This window comes from Delphinus delphis, chromosome 8 (genome assembly GCF_949987515.2).
Source record: "Delphinus delphis chromosome 8, mDelDel1.2, whole genome shotgun sequence".
Classification (NCBI taxonomy): Eukaryota; Metazoa; Chordata; class Mammalia; order Artiodactyla; family Delphinidae; genus Delphinus; species Delphinus delphis.
The window spans coordinates 85,299,712-85,319,740 of record NC_082690.1 but is presented as its reverse complement, the minus strand read 5'-3'; the positions used below and the strand labels follow the sequence as shown (position 1 = coordinate 85,319,740).

Genomic DNA, 20,029 nt, shown 5'->3' with positions numbered 1-20,029 from the left:
AAAGCTCGTAATAACTCCACGGCATGACTTCTAGGGTCTCTATGGGGGGCATGCCCAGTTATAAAAGTTTCCCCACTCGAGGAAGTATCAAGTATGATGTGCCATCGAGTATTTATAGTTCATTATCATTTCTTTCTGTCTAGATGCAATTTACCAGTTGGAGGTCATTTTCCCCATAAGTAATGTTACCTAGTAGTATTTTGATACATAACACCTTCATCTGTTTACAGGAAAACAGTAAAGCAGTTAACCAAAAGTCAAATTCTCAGGCAGCATCATGTCAATCCTTTGCCCATATTAGCATATAAATTATATAAATTTGATCACAACTGTATACATTTAAAAATAAACATTCAAAAGACTAAAGGAAGTTAACATGGACTAAACGTTAGTTAATAGGATTATATTAATGTTAAATTTCTTGAATGTCCTGGTTGTATTTTGATTATGTGGGAGAATATCCACATTCTTAGGAAGTAGTTGCTGAAATAGTTAAGGGTGAAATGTCATAATATCTGACATTAACCATCAGAAGGTTCAGGGGAAAAAATATACATACATACGTACATACTCAATGTGCACATACTCAGTGTATATATAAAAAGATAAAGCAAACTAACTAAATGTTAAAAACTGGTGGATCTGTGTAAGGGTTATATGAGTGTTGATTGTATTGTTTTTGCAACTTTTCTGTAGGTTTGTAATTTTCAAAATAAAATGCTGAGGCAAAAAAAAACAAAAAAATTTATATATCAATATGACAGTAGTGATTGTGCCTTTGTGTGGTAAAATTACGGGTGAAATTTTTCCTTCTTTCTCCTTTTCTATAGTTTATAAAATGTTTGCTTTTTAAAAAATATCTCATGCCTTTTTGTTTCATTGGATTTATATTGATTTTAGTAAAAAACAGATTTGAATTTTAACATTTTTAAAACATATGCTAATTATCAGTCTTTACCTTGACCTGCCTTCAACCAGTTAAAGAATATACAGACTATAACCTCACCCAGAGTCTCAAGTTCACTGTCTTTTTCCCCTTCCTTCCTTCCTTCCTTTCAGCCTTCCCTTTCTCTTCCCTCCCTTCATTCCATCCCTCCCTCCTTTTCTTATTATAATCACTATTTTTAAAAAATACAGAACGTTTCACGAACTTGCGAGTCATCCTTGCACAGGGGCCACGCTAATCTCTGCACGGTTACAATTTTAGTGTATGTGCTGCCGAAGTGAGCACAGCAAAATATTTGCTTTTTAATTTTTTTTTTTTAAATGCATGAATACCTACACTTGAGGAAGTCTAACTCTGAAAACAGGCTCTGTATTTTAGGTGCCCTGAAGGTGATTAACACAGTGCCCATACCTGAAAAGGGGCACTATTTCCTTAATGTCCTTTAGTTTCTTCACTTCCTCATCTCGAACAGGTGCGCACAGTGTCCCCATCATGCCAATAATGAATTCTGCCAGCTTGGAAATGTCCAAGGCCCCATTCTCTGCCTCCTGCTTTATCAGATCCAGATCCAAGACTTCTGTTATCTGGTTTCTCAGTCTAGTGTGACCAGGCAGCAAGAAAGATAAGAGCGTCTACAAGAGAGCACAGCCAAGTTTAATCAAAGCTTCCTAGTCAGAAGCCATTTTTGATTATATGTAAAGGAATTTACAATTATTCCAATAAGGGCTTACCAACTGCTATTGTAATGGTGCACACATTTTAACCTCTTATTCAACAAATCGACAGAAAAACATGTTTACAAATCATTTAGACTAGCTATTTAAGCTTCCATTTAAGCTCTAGGTAGCAATCAACTGGATGCAGGAAGAAAAAACTGTTAGAAGTGAAAAAAAAAACCCACATTAATTAGTGTGTGCCTGTGAGCTAACAACAGATGGCAATTTCCACAGACACCTTACTTCTTTGGAAAACTGTTGCTAAAGGTATTGCAAAAACAGTTCTACCTTTCACTTAATACCTTCTCTGTCCCAAAGACTGAATCGCTTTTATGGTCATTATTTATTGAAGGTGTTCATATCTATTAAAATTTTTATAAATTATCTGTATTTTATAAAATAACTTGTTTTCTTTAAATAATTCTGTTTTCAAAAATATGAACCTTCTTTTCATTTAGAAGAGTAATGCCCTCAGGTTATCACAGCTTCTTTGAAAATTTTTAAAGACCAGTAAGCCAAAAATACCCTAAATCCACATTTCGGCAAGCAATTTAGAATCCTGATCCTTCAATTTCTTTAACGCCTTCTGGCACAGTAACACAGGATGAGTAAGTACTCCTAACATACGAGGAAAGCACCACGACTTGCTCTTCGCCTCACCTCTTTGATCTCACCAACAAGCTTGATGGCCCGGTCATAAGTTGGGGGGTCCTCACATAACTGGACACTCAAGCAATCCCAAAAAGCTTTATGTACAATATCCTTTACTTTCTTCTCCAAGCTGGAGGCAAATGGAAAAAAAGGCAAAAGCAAATAAAATATTATTGCCTCAAATTACTTTCAAAAGCACAAATTCTACAGGTTTAGGGTAAGAAAATTTTTTTTAATTATTTGGATGAAGGAAAGATTTCCCAGATATACCTAAACCAATCACATACTTATTTTTAGTTAGTGATTTATTTCAATAAGTACCTCATTGGAAAAAATAACTTTCAACTAATTTGACAGGTGACATTAGTCCAAATAACAGCCCATAACAGTGCCATATGATAAAAAGAATACTGGAAAGTTCAGATCTGTTAATTTAAGTTCCCCGATACCAGCAAGTTTCCTAAGGTATTTATGATTAAGTAGTTTAAGACTTTAAACTTTAAGTTTGTTTCCTAAAATTATCCTATTCCCATGTGACATACTGGACAACTGTTTAATTAGGTACCAAACTACTAATATAACAACTTATATATAGCATTTCAGGAAAACCAATCTTTATGTCATGAGAGCTGAACAAGTAATTAATTCTTCATGATTAATGTGAAAAAGTACTATCCTTGCAGAACATACAAGAAATGTTTGTAAAGTCATATTCAGAAGCCTTATGCGGGAGACACTATAGCTTACTGACCCAGCAGCCATTGCTCCTCCTTTGTCAACAGAATCCCGATTTTTTTCATGGTACTTTCACAATTATAATGGGCAATGTTTTTTCCTTCTTGTGACAATCCATCTTTAAAAGGTGCACCTTACAATCAACAGAATTTTAGATTCAATATGATATGTGCCAGGTACTAGGTAGGGATAGAGAACAAAGCATAGTCCTCGTCTCTAAGGAGTTTACAATCTGGTGAAGAATGCAAGTAAACCAACAACTACAGTAAAATGTGATAGTTACAAAGAAGAAATGAAGGAGACAGTGCAATGAACACACAAGAGGAGGCAGCTAAATCCTATGGAGTGGGAAGAAGCTGACACGCAAGACTTCCACAGGAGGTTTCCAGACCTTTTACTACATTGTCAAGGATCAGTGGTCCTGAGATCTACTATCGAACTCTAGTAATTCCCAGGATAAGGAATATATTTTAGCAACATACAAAAGGAAAAGTATATTAGAATATATTGACATCAAGTGAAGAAAACATTTCCAGAACTGGGAAATGGCTTTGTTCTACCAAACAAGATAACTCAGTAACCACCTTACCTGTCTTCTGGTAATTCAACTGGTTTAATCCGAAAGTCTCCATTTATGACAATTTCATGGGCTATGGTCATGTTAGTTACTCCTTTTGCTGTCTCTAGAAGTTCTTCTACTGTCACGAATCGAGGAGGACTAGCTATAACAAAAATCCAGTGTAAGAGGTCTGTTCCTCTAGATTAGGATTTCTATTAAATTAAGGAGAAGGTAGTGGTTCTGGTACCAGCTAATAATTTCAGTTATCCCTTTACTTATGAAAATATTCTGGCAATTTCAAATAGAATTTTACCTATTTCATATTCTTTTTTTTCTTTTAACCTAGAATCCTAAAAGCACAGATCATTTACAATACTCAAAACATCTTTTTTTTTTTTTTTTTGCCAGAACTGGTCAATGGAAAATGATTACAGTAAACTAAGACTTAGAAAAACTTTTTAAAGTTACTGATTATCACTTTTTAAAGTTACTCATTATCACCTTCCCAGCAAGCTGAGAGTTTATTTTCTAATCCCTATGCCTCCTGTCTACCCTAAATGGAAAGAAGACACCAGATTTAGGATCTTCTCTTTTGTTCCCATCAGCAGTTTACATTTTGCTCCATCGTTAACACTGAGCCTTGAACCAGTCTCCCCAAATTAAAATAGCCTTGAGCCAGGTGCTGTTTAAACAGTGCTAAAACCACTACCCTGTACAGGATACTAGGACAATATAAGAATTCTGAAGTTGACAAATGAACAAATTAGAGTGTGTGACACAAGAATTTGTAGAATGCAGGCCCACTGAATCAAAAACCTCAGAGTCATCTCTGACTTCTCCCTTTCCACTGCTCTGTTATCCAGGTCCTGCAGATTTTACTTCTGTGTCAACTGTGGCAATAGCCTCATAACTGGTCTCTGTTCTTTGCTTTCTTTTGATAAAGTTTGAGATTTATCTTCCATAAAAAAAGTTCTCACAAATCTCCCCAGGTGTTCCAAGCCAAGGAACAAAGGGTAATTCCTACTTTTAAAAAGTCTGTGATTAAATACTTGCATTTTTGGTTTATCAGTTATATCTCAATAAAGCTGGGTTATTTTGTTTGCTTTTTTAAAAAGTCCATGATAGCAGGTCTTTAGTTTATATCAGAATCACAGGGAAGGCTTATGAAGACAGATTGCTGGGCCCCCTCTCAGGGTTCTGATTTAGCCTGTCTGGATGGGGCTGGAGAACTGCATCTCTCATAAGACTCCAGCTGATACTGATGGTTTCAGAAACCACACTTTGAAAAGCACTGGCCTAGAAGATGATATTAATTTTATGTAATGGTGGTAAGATCTGGGCTTAAAATGAGATAAAAATGCCACTGGTTTACACAGGGTTTAAAACATAAAGATCTTCCCAGGTTAGTGAAAAGTTATTTTCCCTCTTCTTTTACTTTTTTCTTTTGCTCACCAGAAAAAGGAATCAAATCTAAGAGCTGGTCATATTCTGTCTGGTAAAAATCTTTATTTACTCACATAAGGGGAAGTTGAGAAAACTCACAAAATTTTTTTCAGCATTTCCAGGGAATATTAATAAAAATAATAAAGAATATTGGCTTTGTGGATATTGGTAAAATGCAATAAATATCTAAAATCAAGGCCCAACAGATCTTTTCAATTCTCAGTATTATTTAGAAGTCAATTTCTACCAAATTGATCTACCGATAAAATGCAATCCCAATCAAAATCCCAGCAAAGTTTTTGTTGAAATTGCCAGACTGATTCTAAAATTTGTATGGAAATGCACAGGACCTAGAAAAGCCAAAACTATTTTGAAAAAGAAGAATAAAGTTGGAGGACTTATATACTAAGTGATTTCAAGACTTACTATAATGCTAATAATCAAGTCAGTGTGCGTCTGGCATGAGGACAGACATATAGACGAACTGAACAGAGCAGAGGATCCAAAAGTAGACTGATGCACACACATACGTATGTATATTTGTTGTCAGTAAGGCAAGATTCGTTTTTTTACCAAATAGTGCTGGAACAATTAGGAATCTATAAATCATAGAATGACCCTCAACCCTTACCTCACATGATAAATAAAAACTAACTCAAAATGAACTGCAGACCTAAATATAAAAGCTAAAACTATAAGACTTCCAAGAGAAAACACAGACAAAAATCTTTGCGATCTTGGATTAGGCAAAATTTCTTAGATAGGATACAAAAAGCTTAAAATGTTAAGAGAAAAAACTGATAAATTAAACTTTACCAAAAGTCAAAACTTTTGCTCTGTGGAAGACTCTATTAAGAAAATGAGGGACTTCCCTGATGGTCCAGCAGGTTCAAGACTCTGTTCCCAATGCAGGGGCCTGGGTTCGATCCCTGGTTGGGGAACTAGATCTCACATGTATGCCACAACTAAGAAGTCCACATGCCACAACTAAAAAAAAAAAAAGATCCCGCATGCTGCAGTCACTTTGGAAAACAGTCTCCCAGTTTCTTATCAAGTAAAACATACATACACTTACCACATGACCCAGCAACCCCATTCCTAGGTCTTTACCCAAGAAAACTGAAAACATATGGCTATGTAAAGACTTGTACTCAAATGTTCATAGCAGCTTTCTTCATAACATTCAAAACCTGGAACTAATCCAAATGTCAGTAACAGCAGAAGGGATAAACAACTGTAGTGTAACTATACCATGTAATAGTACTCAGCAATAAAAAAGGAACAAACTACTGACACATGCAAAACCATGGATGAATCCTAAAAGCATTATCCCTAGTGAAAAAGTCAGATACAAAAGACTGTACAGTAGGGACTTCCCTGGTGGCGCAGTGGTTAAGAATCCGCCTGCCAATGCAGGGGACACGGGTTTGAGCCCTGGTCCAGGAAGATCCCACATGCCATGGAGCAACTAAGCCCGTGCACCACAGCTACTGAGCCTGCGCTCTAAAGCCCGCGAACCACAACTACTGAAGCCCACGTGCCAAAACTACTGAAGCCTGCGTGCCTAGAGCCCATGCTCCACAACAAGAGAAGCCACCGCAATGAGAAGCCCACGCACCGTAATGAAGAGCAGCCCCCACTCGCTGCAACTAGAGAAAGCCTGTGCACAGCAACAAAGACCCAACGCAGCCAAAAATAAATAAATAAATATTTTTAAAAACTGTTGCTAAATTGTTACAGCATTTGTGCACTGACGCTCTGTTACAGAAACTGAAAACCTCATTAAGTTAAACATGCCCTTTGGGAGCCTGCCAAACAGATTCCAAAATAAAATGAAGGTCTAATTCAGAATGGCTTACTCTCACCTTTCTTCACTAAGGGGTTCCGGGACCAGAAAAGTCTACACACTCTAAAGAGATGCTTCCAGTCACACAAGTGGATGGACATTTATTGAGGGCAGATGGCAAATGTCACCCAAAGAGCTACTATAGACTGAGTATAGTGAAGCAGGGGTAAAGCTTATCCACTGAACATATTACACTGTGTGGAAATGGTTTGTTACAGTACCTTCCTCACTAGATTGCAAGCTCTAGGAGGACGCAGAGCATGTGTGCCTGGTTCACTGCTGGACTCCCGCTACACAGTGTGCACTCAATCAACACTGATTGATTAACTAAATATAGGGACACCATAATTCAGTCTGGTCTTGCACTTTAGAAAGGTAAGAACTTGGTGTCACCCGTTTATCTAATGAATCTCATAAGGACCTGATTTAAGAAACTAAAATGCTAAATGGGAAATATTAACTGGAATAACAATTGATGTTTTTCATCTGAATATGGCAACTTTTACTGATCAACTAGGTGATTAAATGCTAGAGCAAAAGGTGCATTGTGAGCAGAGAATTAAAGTATATTAAGGGGACTTCCCTGGTGGCACAGTGGTTAAGAATCGCCTGCCAATGCAGGGGACAGGGGTTCGAACCCTGGTCAGTGAAGATCCCACATGCTGCAGAGCAACTGGGCCTGTGCATCACAGCTACTAAGCCTACTCTCTAGAGCCTGCAAGTCACAACTACTGAAGCCCGCGCACCTAGATCCTGTGCTCCACAACAAGAGAGGCCACCATAATGAGAAGTCCACGCACTGCAAGGAAGAGTAGCCCCCACTCGCCGCAACTAGAGAAAGCCCACGCACAGCAACAAAGAGCCAATGCAGCCAAAAATAAATTAATTAATTTTTTAGAAAAAGTATAAAAAACTCCAGAAAAAATGATACAAATGAATCTGTATACAAAACAGAAACAGACTCAGAGACACAGAAAAACAAACTTATGGTTACCAAAAGGGAAAGGGAGAGGGGTAGGGATAAATTAGGAGTATGGAATTAACAGATATAAACTACTATACATAAAATAGATAAGCAACAAGGATTTACCGTATAGCACAGAGAACTATATTCAATATCTTGTAATAACATATAAAGGAAAATAATCTGAAAAAAAAATATATATATATATACACATAACTGAATCACTTTGCTATACACCTGAAACTAACACAATATTGTAAATCAACTATACTTCAATTTTTAAAAATCACCATTAGAATAAAAGGGTAATATTGGTGCAGGCAAGATCACTGGTAAAGGCTAAAATCAGTGAGTTGAAGTTTAAGCAGAAACAGGATGTCTGCATAGTCCCAAAGTATTGTAAGCAGATAGGGTAGGTGGTCTCCAGAGAAAAAGAACCAGGCATGACTCTCTTGACATAAGATGCCATTTTTGACCTAAGCCACTCTGTGATGTAAGCCTGGCCACAGTGCTTGCCCTTGAACAGATCTCAGTAATTTAGTAAGATATGCATAACAATGTGATACACATCCTTGAGTTCTGCAGGAACTAAGGACCCCACTCAGGTGGAGGATGGTAACTGCATGCTGAGACCCCAGACTCGTCAGAACCGGAGGAATGATGATGTTGACCTTTTTCTACATTCTGTATCAGTTACTAAAAGTTCTGAACCCAAATTCCATTACATGCAGGGGAAGTGGGGTGAAGGTTTTTTCCCCACACCACCAAGCAATTCTCTGACACCAGACATGTGTTGTACAATTCAACTCAATTCTGACACTATCTACCTGGAGACAGCATCAGATTCCACAGGTTAAGGTCTCAGTCCTACAACACTGCGGCCCCTGCCGCCCCCCCCCCCACTTCAGACAACAGTCCCAAGTCCAGATTGTCACTTTTTTTTTTCCCCCTAACTGGATACCTTTTATTTATTTTTATTTCCTGGCTGGGATCTCCAGTTCAGTTTTAATTAGAAGTAGTAAGAGTAAATATCCTTGTCTTGTTCTCAAACTTACAGGGAGAAACATTCATTCTTTCACCATTGAGTATGATGTTAACTGTAAGAGTCTGTAAATGTCCTTTTATATTTTGTGGATGTTCTCTTCTTTATTTGCTGAGAGTTTTTACCACAAACTGATGTTAAATGTTATCAAAATAAGTCTATTTGGGGCTTCCCTGGTGGCGCAGCGGTTGAGAGTCCGCCTGCCGATGCAGGGGACACGGGTTCGTGCCCCGGTCTGGGAAGATCCCACATGCCGCGGAGCGGCTGGGCTCGTGAGCCATGGCCGCTGAGCCTGTGCGTCCGGAGCCTGTGCCCCGCAACGGGAGAGGCCACAACAGTGAGAGGCCCGCATACCGCAAAAAAAAAAAAAAAAAAATAAGTCTATTTGTTTTAAACAAACATTATTTTGCTTCCTATGAACCAGGCACCATTCTAAAATGCTTTACAAATAGTATCTCATTTAATCCTCTAACAATCCTAGTAACATGAACTAGTTTTGAACTAATAGTGAATTACTACTGTCCCCATTCAGATAAAGAAATAGACATAGAGAGGTTAAGTAACCTGCCCAAAATGACATGGCTAATAAGTAGCAAGTCACCTCTGCTTCTGACAGACTGGCTATGGATGGGAAGTTCCAACAACCTCTCCTTGCGTTCAATTAATTCACTAGAGCAGCTCATGGAAGTCACAGAAACATTTTACATACTAGATTACTGGTTTATTATAAAAGGATGTAACTCAGAAACAGCCAGATGGAAGAGATGCATAGGGCAAGGTATAGGGAAGCAGTGTGCCACTCTCCCAGCACCTCCATGTCTTCACCAACCCAGAAGCTCCCTGAACCCCATCCTTCTGGGTTTTTACGCAGGCTTCATTACATAGGCAAACTTGATTAAATAATTGGCCATTGGCAACTGATACAACATCCAGCTCCACCCTCCTCCCCAGAGGTGGGGGTGGGAGGGTGGGACTGAAAGTTCCAACCCTCTAATCACAAGGCTGAGTCCCCTGGCAAACAAGATGCCATCCTTCGGTTAGGTTACCTAGGTGCTTTCCAAGTCTAACAAAAGACATCTTTCTAGCTCTCATCACTTAGGAAATTCCAATAGTTTAGCAGCTCTGTGCCAGAAACAGGACAAAAACCAAACATTTCCTATAATAAATCACAGTATCACAGTTAGCAATAGCAGTTCTACCCTTAAAACATTATTCTGTATTATAATTTGCAAGGCTAAAGGCTATCTTTTTGCTTTTAATTTGTAGCATCCCAGATGTGATTTTAGAGTTACTTATAAATTCAGTTTGGGAGAAATGTCTGCAAACAGCTAATTTCATATTTTATAAATTCTTATTTATGCTCTATGCAGGCAGTGATGTCTCCTGACCTGGTGCCCAGACTATGGGGTCTTAGTTTTACCACTGGAGTCCACAGCCCTATACCTACCTATTACTACAAGGAGAAAGAGCAAGAAAGCCAGAAACAATATTTTAGGTCATTGATTTTAAACCTCATTTTGATATGGATCTCTATGAGAATTTAATGAAAGCTTCCATGACCTTCCTCCTAGAAAAATGCACATACACACACATGTTGATACACTTTTTTGACTGTTCCTGGGTTCCCCAACTCTTGATCATGGGTGCCAGGATAAGTTGCCTTAAGGACATAACCACATACAATTTCAGATAGTCTAGTGTTGGCCTGACATTAATTTGGAATCATGCCATCAAACTGACAGGATGCCAAAGACAAGGACATTAATCAAGGAACAATTGAAGATCTAAACCAAAGGTACTTTTTTACCAGAAACTGCAAGTGATAAAACTACCATATTGGCCATAGACAGCCACATTACAGCTATCAGTCCTCGGTATCTTTAAATGCAACAGATGGGGGAATTCCCTGGCGGTCCAGTGGTTAGGACCCTGCGCTTTCACTGCCCAGGGTGTGGGTTCAATCCCTGGTCGGGGAACTAAAATACCACAAGCTGCGTGATGTGGCCAAAATAAAAAAAATTTTTTTTATAATAAGTAAATAAATGCAACAGATGACATGTTAGTAGCAGTAGTATCAACAACTAATGTTTACTGAGCATTTATTATGTGCCAAGCACAGTTCTAAGGACTTTACATGAATTCATTTAAACTTTTCAATGACCCTAAGAGATAACATGTATTTTCCTCATTTTAAAAACGAGAAAACAGATGGTTTCTAACTATACATATTGGAGACAAGGCCTAACATGCATGATAGGCTGTTATTAACAGCATGTTTCCTTCCCTGAACACAATTTGACCTAGCAGTATATTTATCAAAATCTATGTGATAATAAACCACAATAAAATGGGGTCCACCAATGTTTGCTATAAGAATACTCTGTTGACTAATAAATTACCTGGGAGGGGCTTTTATCATTTTAAAAGAAACACACCTTAAACCCCAAAATGTTTGTACTTCTTCCAAATATGAAGGATTACTGATCATCTATACTTTAAAGAGATAACATCAACACTAACATTCTTAGACTATGACACCCCCTCTTAAAACTTTCATTTTTGCACTCACTTCAAAAACCTCGAGTGTTCTTAATAAAAGACATGAGTTGGAGCAACTGCTGGGAATGCATGCGGAAACTGCCACCCTTTCATCTACGAAGCCTGCTCCCTGCCAGGGATCTGAAATGACTTCACCACACACAGTTAGCAAAGTGAATCCCCTCAGCCCTGTGGGAACTAAGCCCCCAGGCAGTGAAGTTTGGGTGTGGTGAACTCACTCACAGTCAAAAACTTTTTTTTTCAACCTCCACAAGCACAGTCCTGGCTGGGACCTGCCTTGGGCTTTTCAAACACTCTTTTAATTAAAGCTGCTATTTGCACTCCACCTTCCTATTTCTCAGAGCATTTCAGACAAACTGGAATGTCACTGAGGCTGGAGGAAAACAGGAATATTCTGGACATTATTCTAAAATTGTAATTTCTCATGCAATTGAAAACCCAAAAGTGACTAGGCTGTCAGTTGCTAATGCTAAAATGCTAATTATTGGCAATGTTATCATATTATTAGAACCTAGTTCAAGGTCACATGCACAAGGAAGCATAATAAAAATATCATCTGAAAACAATGAAGATATTGCTTCTAATCAAAGTCAAATGTGCTTACAGTGAGGTCTTTGCACTCTTTGGGTGCTAGGAGAGCCCGACTTTATTTTCTGTAAAGCTTCATCAGAACTTTCCACAGCATCTTCAAGGCCTTGCTCAGAATCATTTGATTTTGATTTTCCTTCTTCGTTTATATTGGACTTGTCAAGGTTTTCAGACATTCTCAATTAAGTTCATTCACTTTCCTAGGGGGAAAAAGAAAACCAAAATGTTCTTGCTCTGACACTAACTAGCAGTGTGACTCTGGGCAAATGATTTAACTTCTTTGGCTTTCAGATTTCTCATCTGAAAAAATCAATGGGCTTGCTAAAGTCTTATCCAGCTATAATATTCTACTTCAATGATTAAACAGACCACCTGTAAAATGACACTTGTAACTATCAAATTTACGGACCTGTACTTCAGAGAGTAACAAGTTCGAATACTTCTGTCCCAATCTGAGTACCATGTCATGAGAACACAGGACCTTAAACTGTTGGGAGGTAACACTATAAACTGCCTGCTTCTATATATATATATATATATATATATATATATTTTTTTTTTTTTGCAGTATGCGGGCCTCTCACTGTTGTGGCCTCTCCCGTTGCGGAGCACAGGCTCCGGACGCGCAGGCTCAGCGGCCATGGCTCACGGACCCAGCCGCTCTGCGGCATGTGGGATCTTCCCGGACGGGGGCACAAACCCGTGTCCCCTGCATCGGCAGGCGGGCTCTCAGCCACTGCGCCACCAGGGAAGCCCCCTGCTTCTATTTTAATCAAAGAGTGATTCAATTCTTAAATTCTTTACTTTCAGTCCTGAGAAGTGATAGGAAAACTCTGGAAATAATGCTTTTCATCGGGCTTCGAAGTAAACATACACTAGGTTGAGGAGGTGGTTCCCTGATCCTCTTATGTGGATAAGACACCTGGGGATGACAAACAGAAGGCAGAATCTCATGCAGCATTTAGGAAAAATGTGTGGGGCAAATTATTTTTGTTAACTCCTTGCCAGTCAGCAGGAAAAGATGGTGAGTAAAGTAGGAAGTTGCAGACAACCATAATGTATGTGGTTGGGAGGGATTTTAATTGTCTTAGTTGCTGATTAGAAGAGGAGTAACACTTAACACGCTGGTTTGGGCCTGGTTAATAGAGGTCTGGAATAGTAACCTCTGAATTACTATAAATGGTTTTTGTCAAGTTTTTTTTTTCCCTAGAATTCTCTATTCTTAATGTGTTTCTAAGTAAGGGCAAAGAAAGACACAACATTTTCTGCATTTATAATACTGAAAATATTAGCATTTGTACTATCAGCACTTGGAGGTCACAAAACGTTTTCATAAGCACTAATCAGACTTTATTACATACCTGGATGTTAATCCAGGGATCAAAAGAAATGACTATTTTCAGGAGGTTTGGCAGACTCTCTTCTGTGCATTAGAAAAGAAGAATCACTTGATATAATTATCTGAACATCAGATACCTCCATTAAATAGAATGAAGTTATTGGAATTGACATTTTCAGGCCTGTATTATTAACATGAAGGTTGCTTTAATGTAGTTCCCATTTACCTTCCAGCAACCCACTCCAGACACCCATCTCCTCTGTCCTAAATCCTGTCTGGCTCTAGAAATGCTCCAAGACCCAAAAGATAACATTACCAGCATATTCTATGAGAAAGGACCAACAAAAACACTTCTAATTTTATCCTCTTCATATGCTGGGAATTAGCTCAGAAGGATGAAGTAACGCATTCTGTGCAATAAGGAGGAAAATCAGGATTTCCAGGTCTTTAATACTAAGTTTAGTAAACTAACCCATCCTTGTAAAATTCGGCTCAATGCCTACCTCCTCCCAGGTCACTTCCCAACCTCACCAATGTTTGCACCTTTCTCTGAACTCCGGTAGGGATGGCTATTAGACATCTGGCATTCATCATTGCCTTAAATCCAATTCAAAATATCCTGATTTAAATAGGAATACAACGATGAAAAGGCATGGTCTAGAGAGGGAGAAGACAGTCTTACAAGGAAATATAGTGAAACTTAAGCGTTAATGGCATTATGACATCACTAGGGGAATACAGCAGAGGGAGAAACTAATTCTGCCTGGAAGGAGGCTGAGATAACCTTATCAGAAAAGGTGACATTTGAGCTTGTCTTTTTGAAAAGAGTAGGATTTCACCCAATTAAAAACAATCTGGAGAGAATTCCCTGGCGGTCCAGTGGTTAGGACTCAGCACTTCCACTGCAGGGGAGACGGGTTCGATCCCTGGTCGGGGAACTAATATCTGGCAAGCCAGGCTGTGCGGCCAAAAAAAAAAAAAAACCAAAAAACTATCTGGAGGTGAAAAGAGGGGCCTTTCACACAAAGAGCAGCATTTCACTCAAAGGGCACATGCGAAAGCAGAAGAAAATAAGTAGACGAACAAGCAGCAGGTGATGAAGAAGGAGAGATGGGTTGGGGTCAGATGGTAAAATTACAAGTTCTTATTTTTTAAAAAACTCTTCAACTAGATTTTTAACTTCTTAAGGGCCAGACCAACCACATTCCCTACGTATGCTCCACACATATAAGTATGTCCTTCAAACAGATACCCACTAAGTATTTGTTGATAGCTGTGTCATCTCTTTAATGTCAGTTTATACGGGACACATGGGCGTTGGTCTCAGACATAGCTGGGTTCCAATTCTGGCTCTTTACTAGCTGTGTTAATTTCAATTTCCTCAACTGTAAAATGCAGCTACCTGCCTCTTGGGTTTGGGGGACGTGTAAACGACAAAGCGTACATAACGACAGCTGGTGCACAACAGGCTTCCCACAAATGGCAACTATAATTAGAGGACTACAGGATGCAGCGAGGAACCATTTAACTGCGTACAACGTGCTCATTCACTCAACAAGCCCCAACTCCTGCTATGCCTAAAAAGGGAACCGAGGGATAGAAGACCCTCGCACTTGCCGTGAAGACCGTCTATCTGAGCCGCAAGCCGAGCCCAAGCTGCTCACAAGAGACTCCCCCAGGAGAAAGGGTCTTTCAGCAAAAGAGCTCTGTCCAGCGCCGGCGAGAATCACCTCCCCTAGCACTCAGCACCACTCACACCCAGCGTCCGGATTCCGTTGTAAACAACTGTTTGGGCCGGCGAGGGAGTGGCCGGGCCGGGAGCAAGCAAAGGAAGCGGGGCGCGCCTGGAGGACGCCTCGAGGGGTGGGACAAAGGCCGCGCTAAGACTCAACCCTCCCGCCTTCTCTGCCTCTTCCTCGCCTCCACCCGACATCGCCGGGAACTGACCGACGGAAAAAGGCGAAGAAATGCCTGTAATCTCGACCTTGTTCCTCCCGTGCGGGCCCCGCAGGGCTGCCAGCCTCCGCTTCCCTCACCTGCAGCGGAGTCGGCGTCCTCCCTCCTGCCGCTCGGCCGGGAATCTGACGGTGGCTGGCGCCGCGGCGGAGGCGGGGAGGATGCGCGTCGGGCAGGGCGGTTCAGCCTCTGCCCCTCCGAGGCCGCACCCCTCACTGCGCTGCGAGCAGTCCTCCTCGACCGGCTCGGGTGGGCAGCGGCCAGCGCCGCAGCTCCTCAGCGTCGGACAGCGGGAGAGCGCTCTTAGCCCGGAGGCGCCGGTCCCATGCAGGGCGACGCCATGTTTCCGTACGGAAAGGCGGGAGGCGCGGCCGGATGCCGGCGGAGAGAGCCCAGTGGGCAGTGACTCGGAGCCGGGAGGCACCCCCACGCCACAGAGGGCGGCGCCATGTTTCCGTACGGAAAGGCGGGCGGCGGGAGGGGGGTCGCGGAGCCAGTCAAATAACGGAAAAGGGTTGGCAGTTTAGCTGCAAAGCTTTCCCCGCCCTGGTTTTCAAATTTAAATATTACATCACGTTTTGTAGCAGCGTATAGTTCATTCCCCTCCCCTCATTTTGGCTGTTAGAAAAAAGGCACGCCCACCACCTTGATAGCCAAGTCTCATTTTAATGGCACAGATTCGGTTTGGTTTGGGTCATCTCTTTTATCTAAGTGGCTGCTACACTTTGTCGACAGGAAGAGCGAGACTTTAGCCCTGAAAAGATGGAAGGTGAGGGGGCAAACACGTCCCATGAGGGTTCAGCTCGGTTTAGACAGCTGAGAAACACAGTGAGCACTCAGCATTTTATGTGCCGTCTGCGTTCTAGAAAGGAAACATCCCATGTTAAGACAAGCTTGTTCTGGAGCCTCCTTTCCTTTTGTCCCCGGTACCCGGGCCGTGGCTATCGCGGCGCTGGAAAACTAGAAAACCATGCTTTTCTCAGCCTGTAGTAGTAAGATAGTAAGCTAAACGAATAGAAATAGTTTTGGGGCCTAATCTTAAAAAGTAAAAGCTACGTGGCTCTTAACTGTTCGTTAGTAAAATGCTTTAAGACTGAGCATCAAACATATATGCCTTAAAATGAAGGTAACAATCAAGTCTCTTACCTGCAGCCTATAAAACCTGCTAAATTTAAGTAACTAGAACAAAACAAGATGGAGTGGAATTAGTGCTTTCAAACACTACACCTGGAGCTTCCCTGGTGGCGCAGTGGTTAAGAATCCGCCTGCCAATGCAGGGGACACGGGTTCACTCCCTGGTTGGGGAAGATCTCACATGCTGGGGAGCAATTAAACCTGCGTACCACAACTACTGACCCTACGCTCTAGAGCCCGGGAGTCACAACTTCTGAATGCTCGCGCGCCTAGAGCCCGTACGCCGAAGCAAGAGAAGCCACCGCAACGAGAAGCTCGCACAACCGCAATGTAAAGTAGTCCCCCCAGCCCCCCCTTCCTCCAAGGGGCGAAGAAACAAAGACCCAATGCAGCCAATAATAAATTAATAAATTTATTTTTTTAAAACGCTACATCTAAATTGATCACACGTGGAAAGTTACTCCTAAAGTATTGAAGACTGATGGCAATCCAGCAACCTCAAACCATTCACTAACTAACACATTAAAGTAAGAATTTTTCCCTTAAACACACACAGTTCTCAGATGAGGATTCACTTTAGAGGGGGGAAAAACGTTAAGACACTCAGTTAACTGGAACTGAGGTTTAGGCAGAAAACATTCAGTTCTCACTTCTGAGTCTAGACGAATATACCATAGTCTCTAGATGAGTGGTTCTCAACCCTGACTCCACCTCAGAATCTCCTGGGGAGCAGTGGTTCTAAAGCTATCATCTGAAGCTCAGGGGGTGGGGTGAGTGGTGATGCCAGGAAAGAATTTTTAAGCTTCCCAGGTGATTCTAAGAGGCAGCCAGGCTAAAACTACCTTCCTAGAGAGATCTACCCCCACCTCCATGCCCCCAGTGAGAGTCCCCCTACCTTCCTTGAAGGATGAGTATAAACAATTTTCACATGTGGAGAAGATGCTGCAACACCACCAAAACCACTGATTTGACTTGGATGGCTCACTTGTAATCTTTTGATATATTTTGAATTGTTTCCTTTAAATCTTAAAAACATTGGCACATGTTCCAGTTTGCTTTTTGGCTACAAGAACTGGAAATTCAAATTACCTCAAGGTAAAGGGATTTCACTGACGAGCTACCTAGGGTTTGGAAGAAGCAAGCTGGCTGCTGCTCTAGATTATTACTACTCTATCATCTCCCCAGGACACACAGGATCTCTTTCATCACATCTCTACTCCTTGCTGCAGTTGGCTTCACTCCTCTCTACACTACAGACTAGCTTCTTTATTTTTCAGTCGTTCCTCCTTCAAAATTTAGACCTTTCTATACAGAATTTGATTGGCCAAGCTGATTTTTGTGCACAGTCTCATTAGCCTCCAGGTAGGCTGTCCTTGGATCAGTTCTTAGCCCTGGGCTACTCAACTAGAGTGGTGGGGAAGCCCTTAGTCACCTAGGCATCAGGTGTTTTAAGTGGGGATGGCTTTCCAAGAGGACATCATGAATTAGTGAATGAGGGCAAGCAGCAAATGATGATTGACAGTTCTAGTGATATAAGAGGGTTGTCTAAGGCATTCAGGGTAGCACCAGACCTGTAGTTTAAAACTTTGACGATGCTTGCCATAAACATGACCAATTTTTCTTAAACTTTGTGCTGATGAAGTTTGAGGTAAACTGTGGTTTTACTAGATTTTCTACGAAATTAACATTCTATTAGAAGGCCACTTCTTCTAGGACCATGAATATAACTAGGCAGTTCTGCCTTCCCCTGAAGGAGAGGTGTTAGTTTTGTTGCCAAATAATCATGTTATTCCATAAAGTGCAAAATAAAGGTTGCAAATCACGTAGTACACACAGTTTTTGTCAACTATGGTCTCACCACACTTTCAGTAGTTTGTTTCTAAAAACTTCCTCACCCCTGAATTATGAAGTATCTTCTCTTTCACTTCATTGTAGAGACCTGCCTTCCTTTCTTGCCTATGCAACAAAGCAAAATACACACCACAAAAAACCCACCTGACATAGTTATTCCCTGCTTTATTAGGAGAATTGGTATTTTACACTATAGATATGTCCTCAACTTTATCCCATTTAAAGACTAGTCAGCATCAGTTATATCTTAACAAAAGATTGACATGCTAGCATATTGGTACATCATTTTAGTTTTCCCTACCTCTCAAAAGTCTAAATTTAAAGTTCAGCCTCATTTTATTATTTTTTCTTTGGTCATAATTCCTACATATTTTTTTAAGTTTTAAAAATTTATTTTTGGCCGTGTTGGGTCTTCATTGCTGCACGTGGGCTTTCTCCAGTTGCAGCGAGCGGGGGCTACTCTTTGTTGCGGTGCGCAAGCTTCTCATTGTAGTGGCTTCTCTTGTTGTGGAGCATGGGCTCTAGGCGTGCGGTCTTCAGCAGCTGTGGCACGCGGGCTCAGTAGTTGTGGCTCACGGGCTCTAGAGTGCAGGCTCAGTAGTTGTGGAGCACGGGCTTCTTTGCTCTGCAGCATGTGGGATCTTCCCAGACCAGGGCTCGAACCCGTGTCCCCTGCACTGGCAGGCGGACTCTTAACCACTGCGCCACCAGGGAAGCCCTCAGCCTCACTTTAATCTTTTGGTTTTATTTTTGTGAAGATGCACAATTTAAAATTGTATTATAAAAGTATTATATTGCACGTCTATTTGCCAAGTATATCTTGACAGTGCAGTAGTTCCAAAGTAATCATTAACTTGGATAAAAAGTTGAAGAGTTTAGCTCTAATTTACAAGAAATGAAGGACACAGAGGAACATGATAAAGGATAGTACAGGCTTGCAATCAGCTAAATCCAGACTGTGGGAAACTCAAGAACAGATGACCAGGTTTATTCAATGACAGAAAGAGAGAAAAGGAGAAGGAAGGAGGGATAAAGAGAAAAACCTCGAGTAAAAGATTTAAGAAGCACATTAACCAATTGTACTTTATGAACTTTGTTTAGATCCCTATTTGAATAAACTGTCAAAATCATTTGAGATCAGAAAATGTGAACACTGAATGCATTTTGATATTAAGGAACTGTGGCTTTGTGTGTAATGACACTGTGGTTATGTTTTTTTAAATTTAATTTTTTATTTTTGTCTGCGTTGGGTTTTTGTTGCTGTGTGCAGGCTTTCTCTAGCTACAGTGAGCAGGGGCTACTCTTCATTGCGGCATGCAGCCTTCTTATTGCGGTGGCTTCTCTTGTTGCAGAGCACAGGCTCTATGTGTACGGGCTTCAGTAGTTGTGGCACATGGGCTCAGTAGTTGTAGCTCGTGGGCTTCAGAGCGCAGGCTCAGTAGTTGTGGCGCATGGGCTTAGTTGCTCCGCAGCATGTGGGATCTGCCTGGACCAGGGCTCGAACCCATGTCCCCTGCATTAGCAGGCGGATTCTTAACCACTGAGCCACCAGGGAGGTCCCTGTGGTTATGTTTTTAATGTCCTTATCTTTTAGCTATACATACTGAAACTTAATAGATGAAGTGATAGGATATATGAAATTTGCTGAGGTGGGAGCACAGAATAGATTAAACAAGATTGGCCATGGGTTGACAACTGTT

General features: G+C 40.9%; 1 protein-coding gene and 1 non-coding gene across 6 annotated transcripts in view; both read right to left on the bottom strand.

Moving 5' to 3' along the window:
- The window catches only part of TCP11L1 (t-complex 11 like 1), a 35,134-nt gene extending 19,453 nt beyond the window's left edge, over positions 1-15,681 (bottom strand). For 3 of the 5 annotated variants that reach the window (XM_060018661.1, XM_060018662.1, XM_060018663.1), the window contains exons 1-5: positions 15,425-15,681; positions 12,066-12,249; positions 3,638-3,770; positions 2,323-2,443; positions 1,358-1,578 (exon numbers count right to left, since the gene is read on the bottom strand). In XM_060018661.1, coding sequence (XP_059874644.1) covers positions 1,358-1,578; positions 2,323-2,443; positions 3,638-3,770; positions 12,066-12,225 — 635 coding nt within the window. In that variant the 5' untranslated portion in view covers positions 12,226-12,249; positions 15,425-15,681. Of the gene's footprint in view, positions 1-1,357; positions 1,579-2,322; positions 2,444-3,064; positions 3,178-3,637; positions 3,771-12,065; positions 12,250-15,424 lie in introns of those variants that run through there. The other 2 variants (XM_060018664.1, XM_060018666.1) reach the window with 2 other exon arrangements.
- Positions 1,128-1,231, bottom strand: LOC132430423 (U6 spliceosomal RNA). Its single transcript, XR_009520514.1, has one exon. It is a non-coding gene; the product is annotated as a U6 spliceosomal RNA (small nuclear RNA).
- Positions 15,682-20,029: the final 4,348 nt, after the last annotated feature.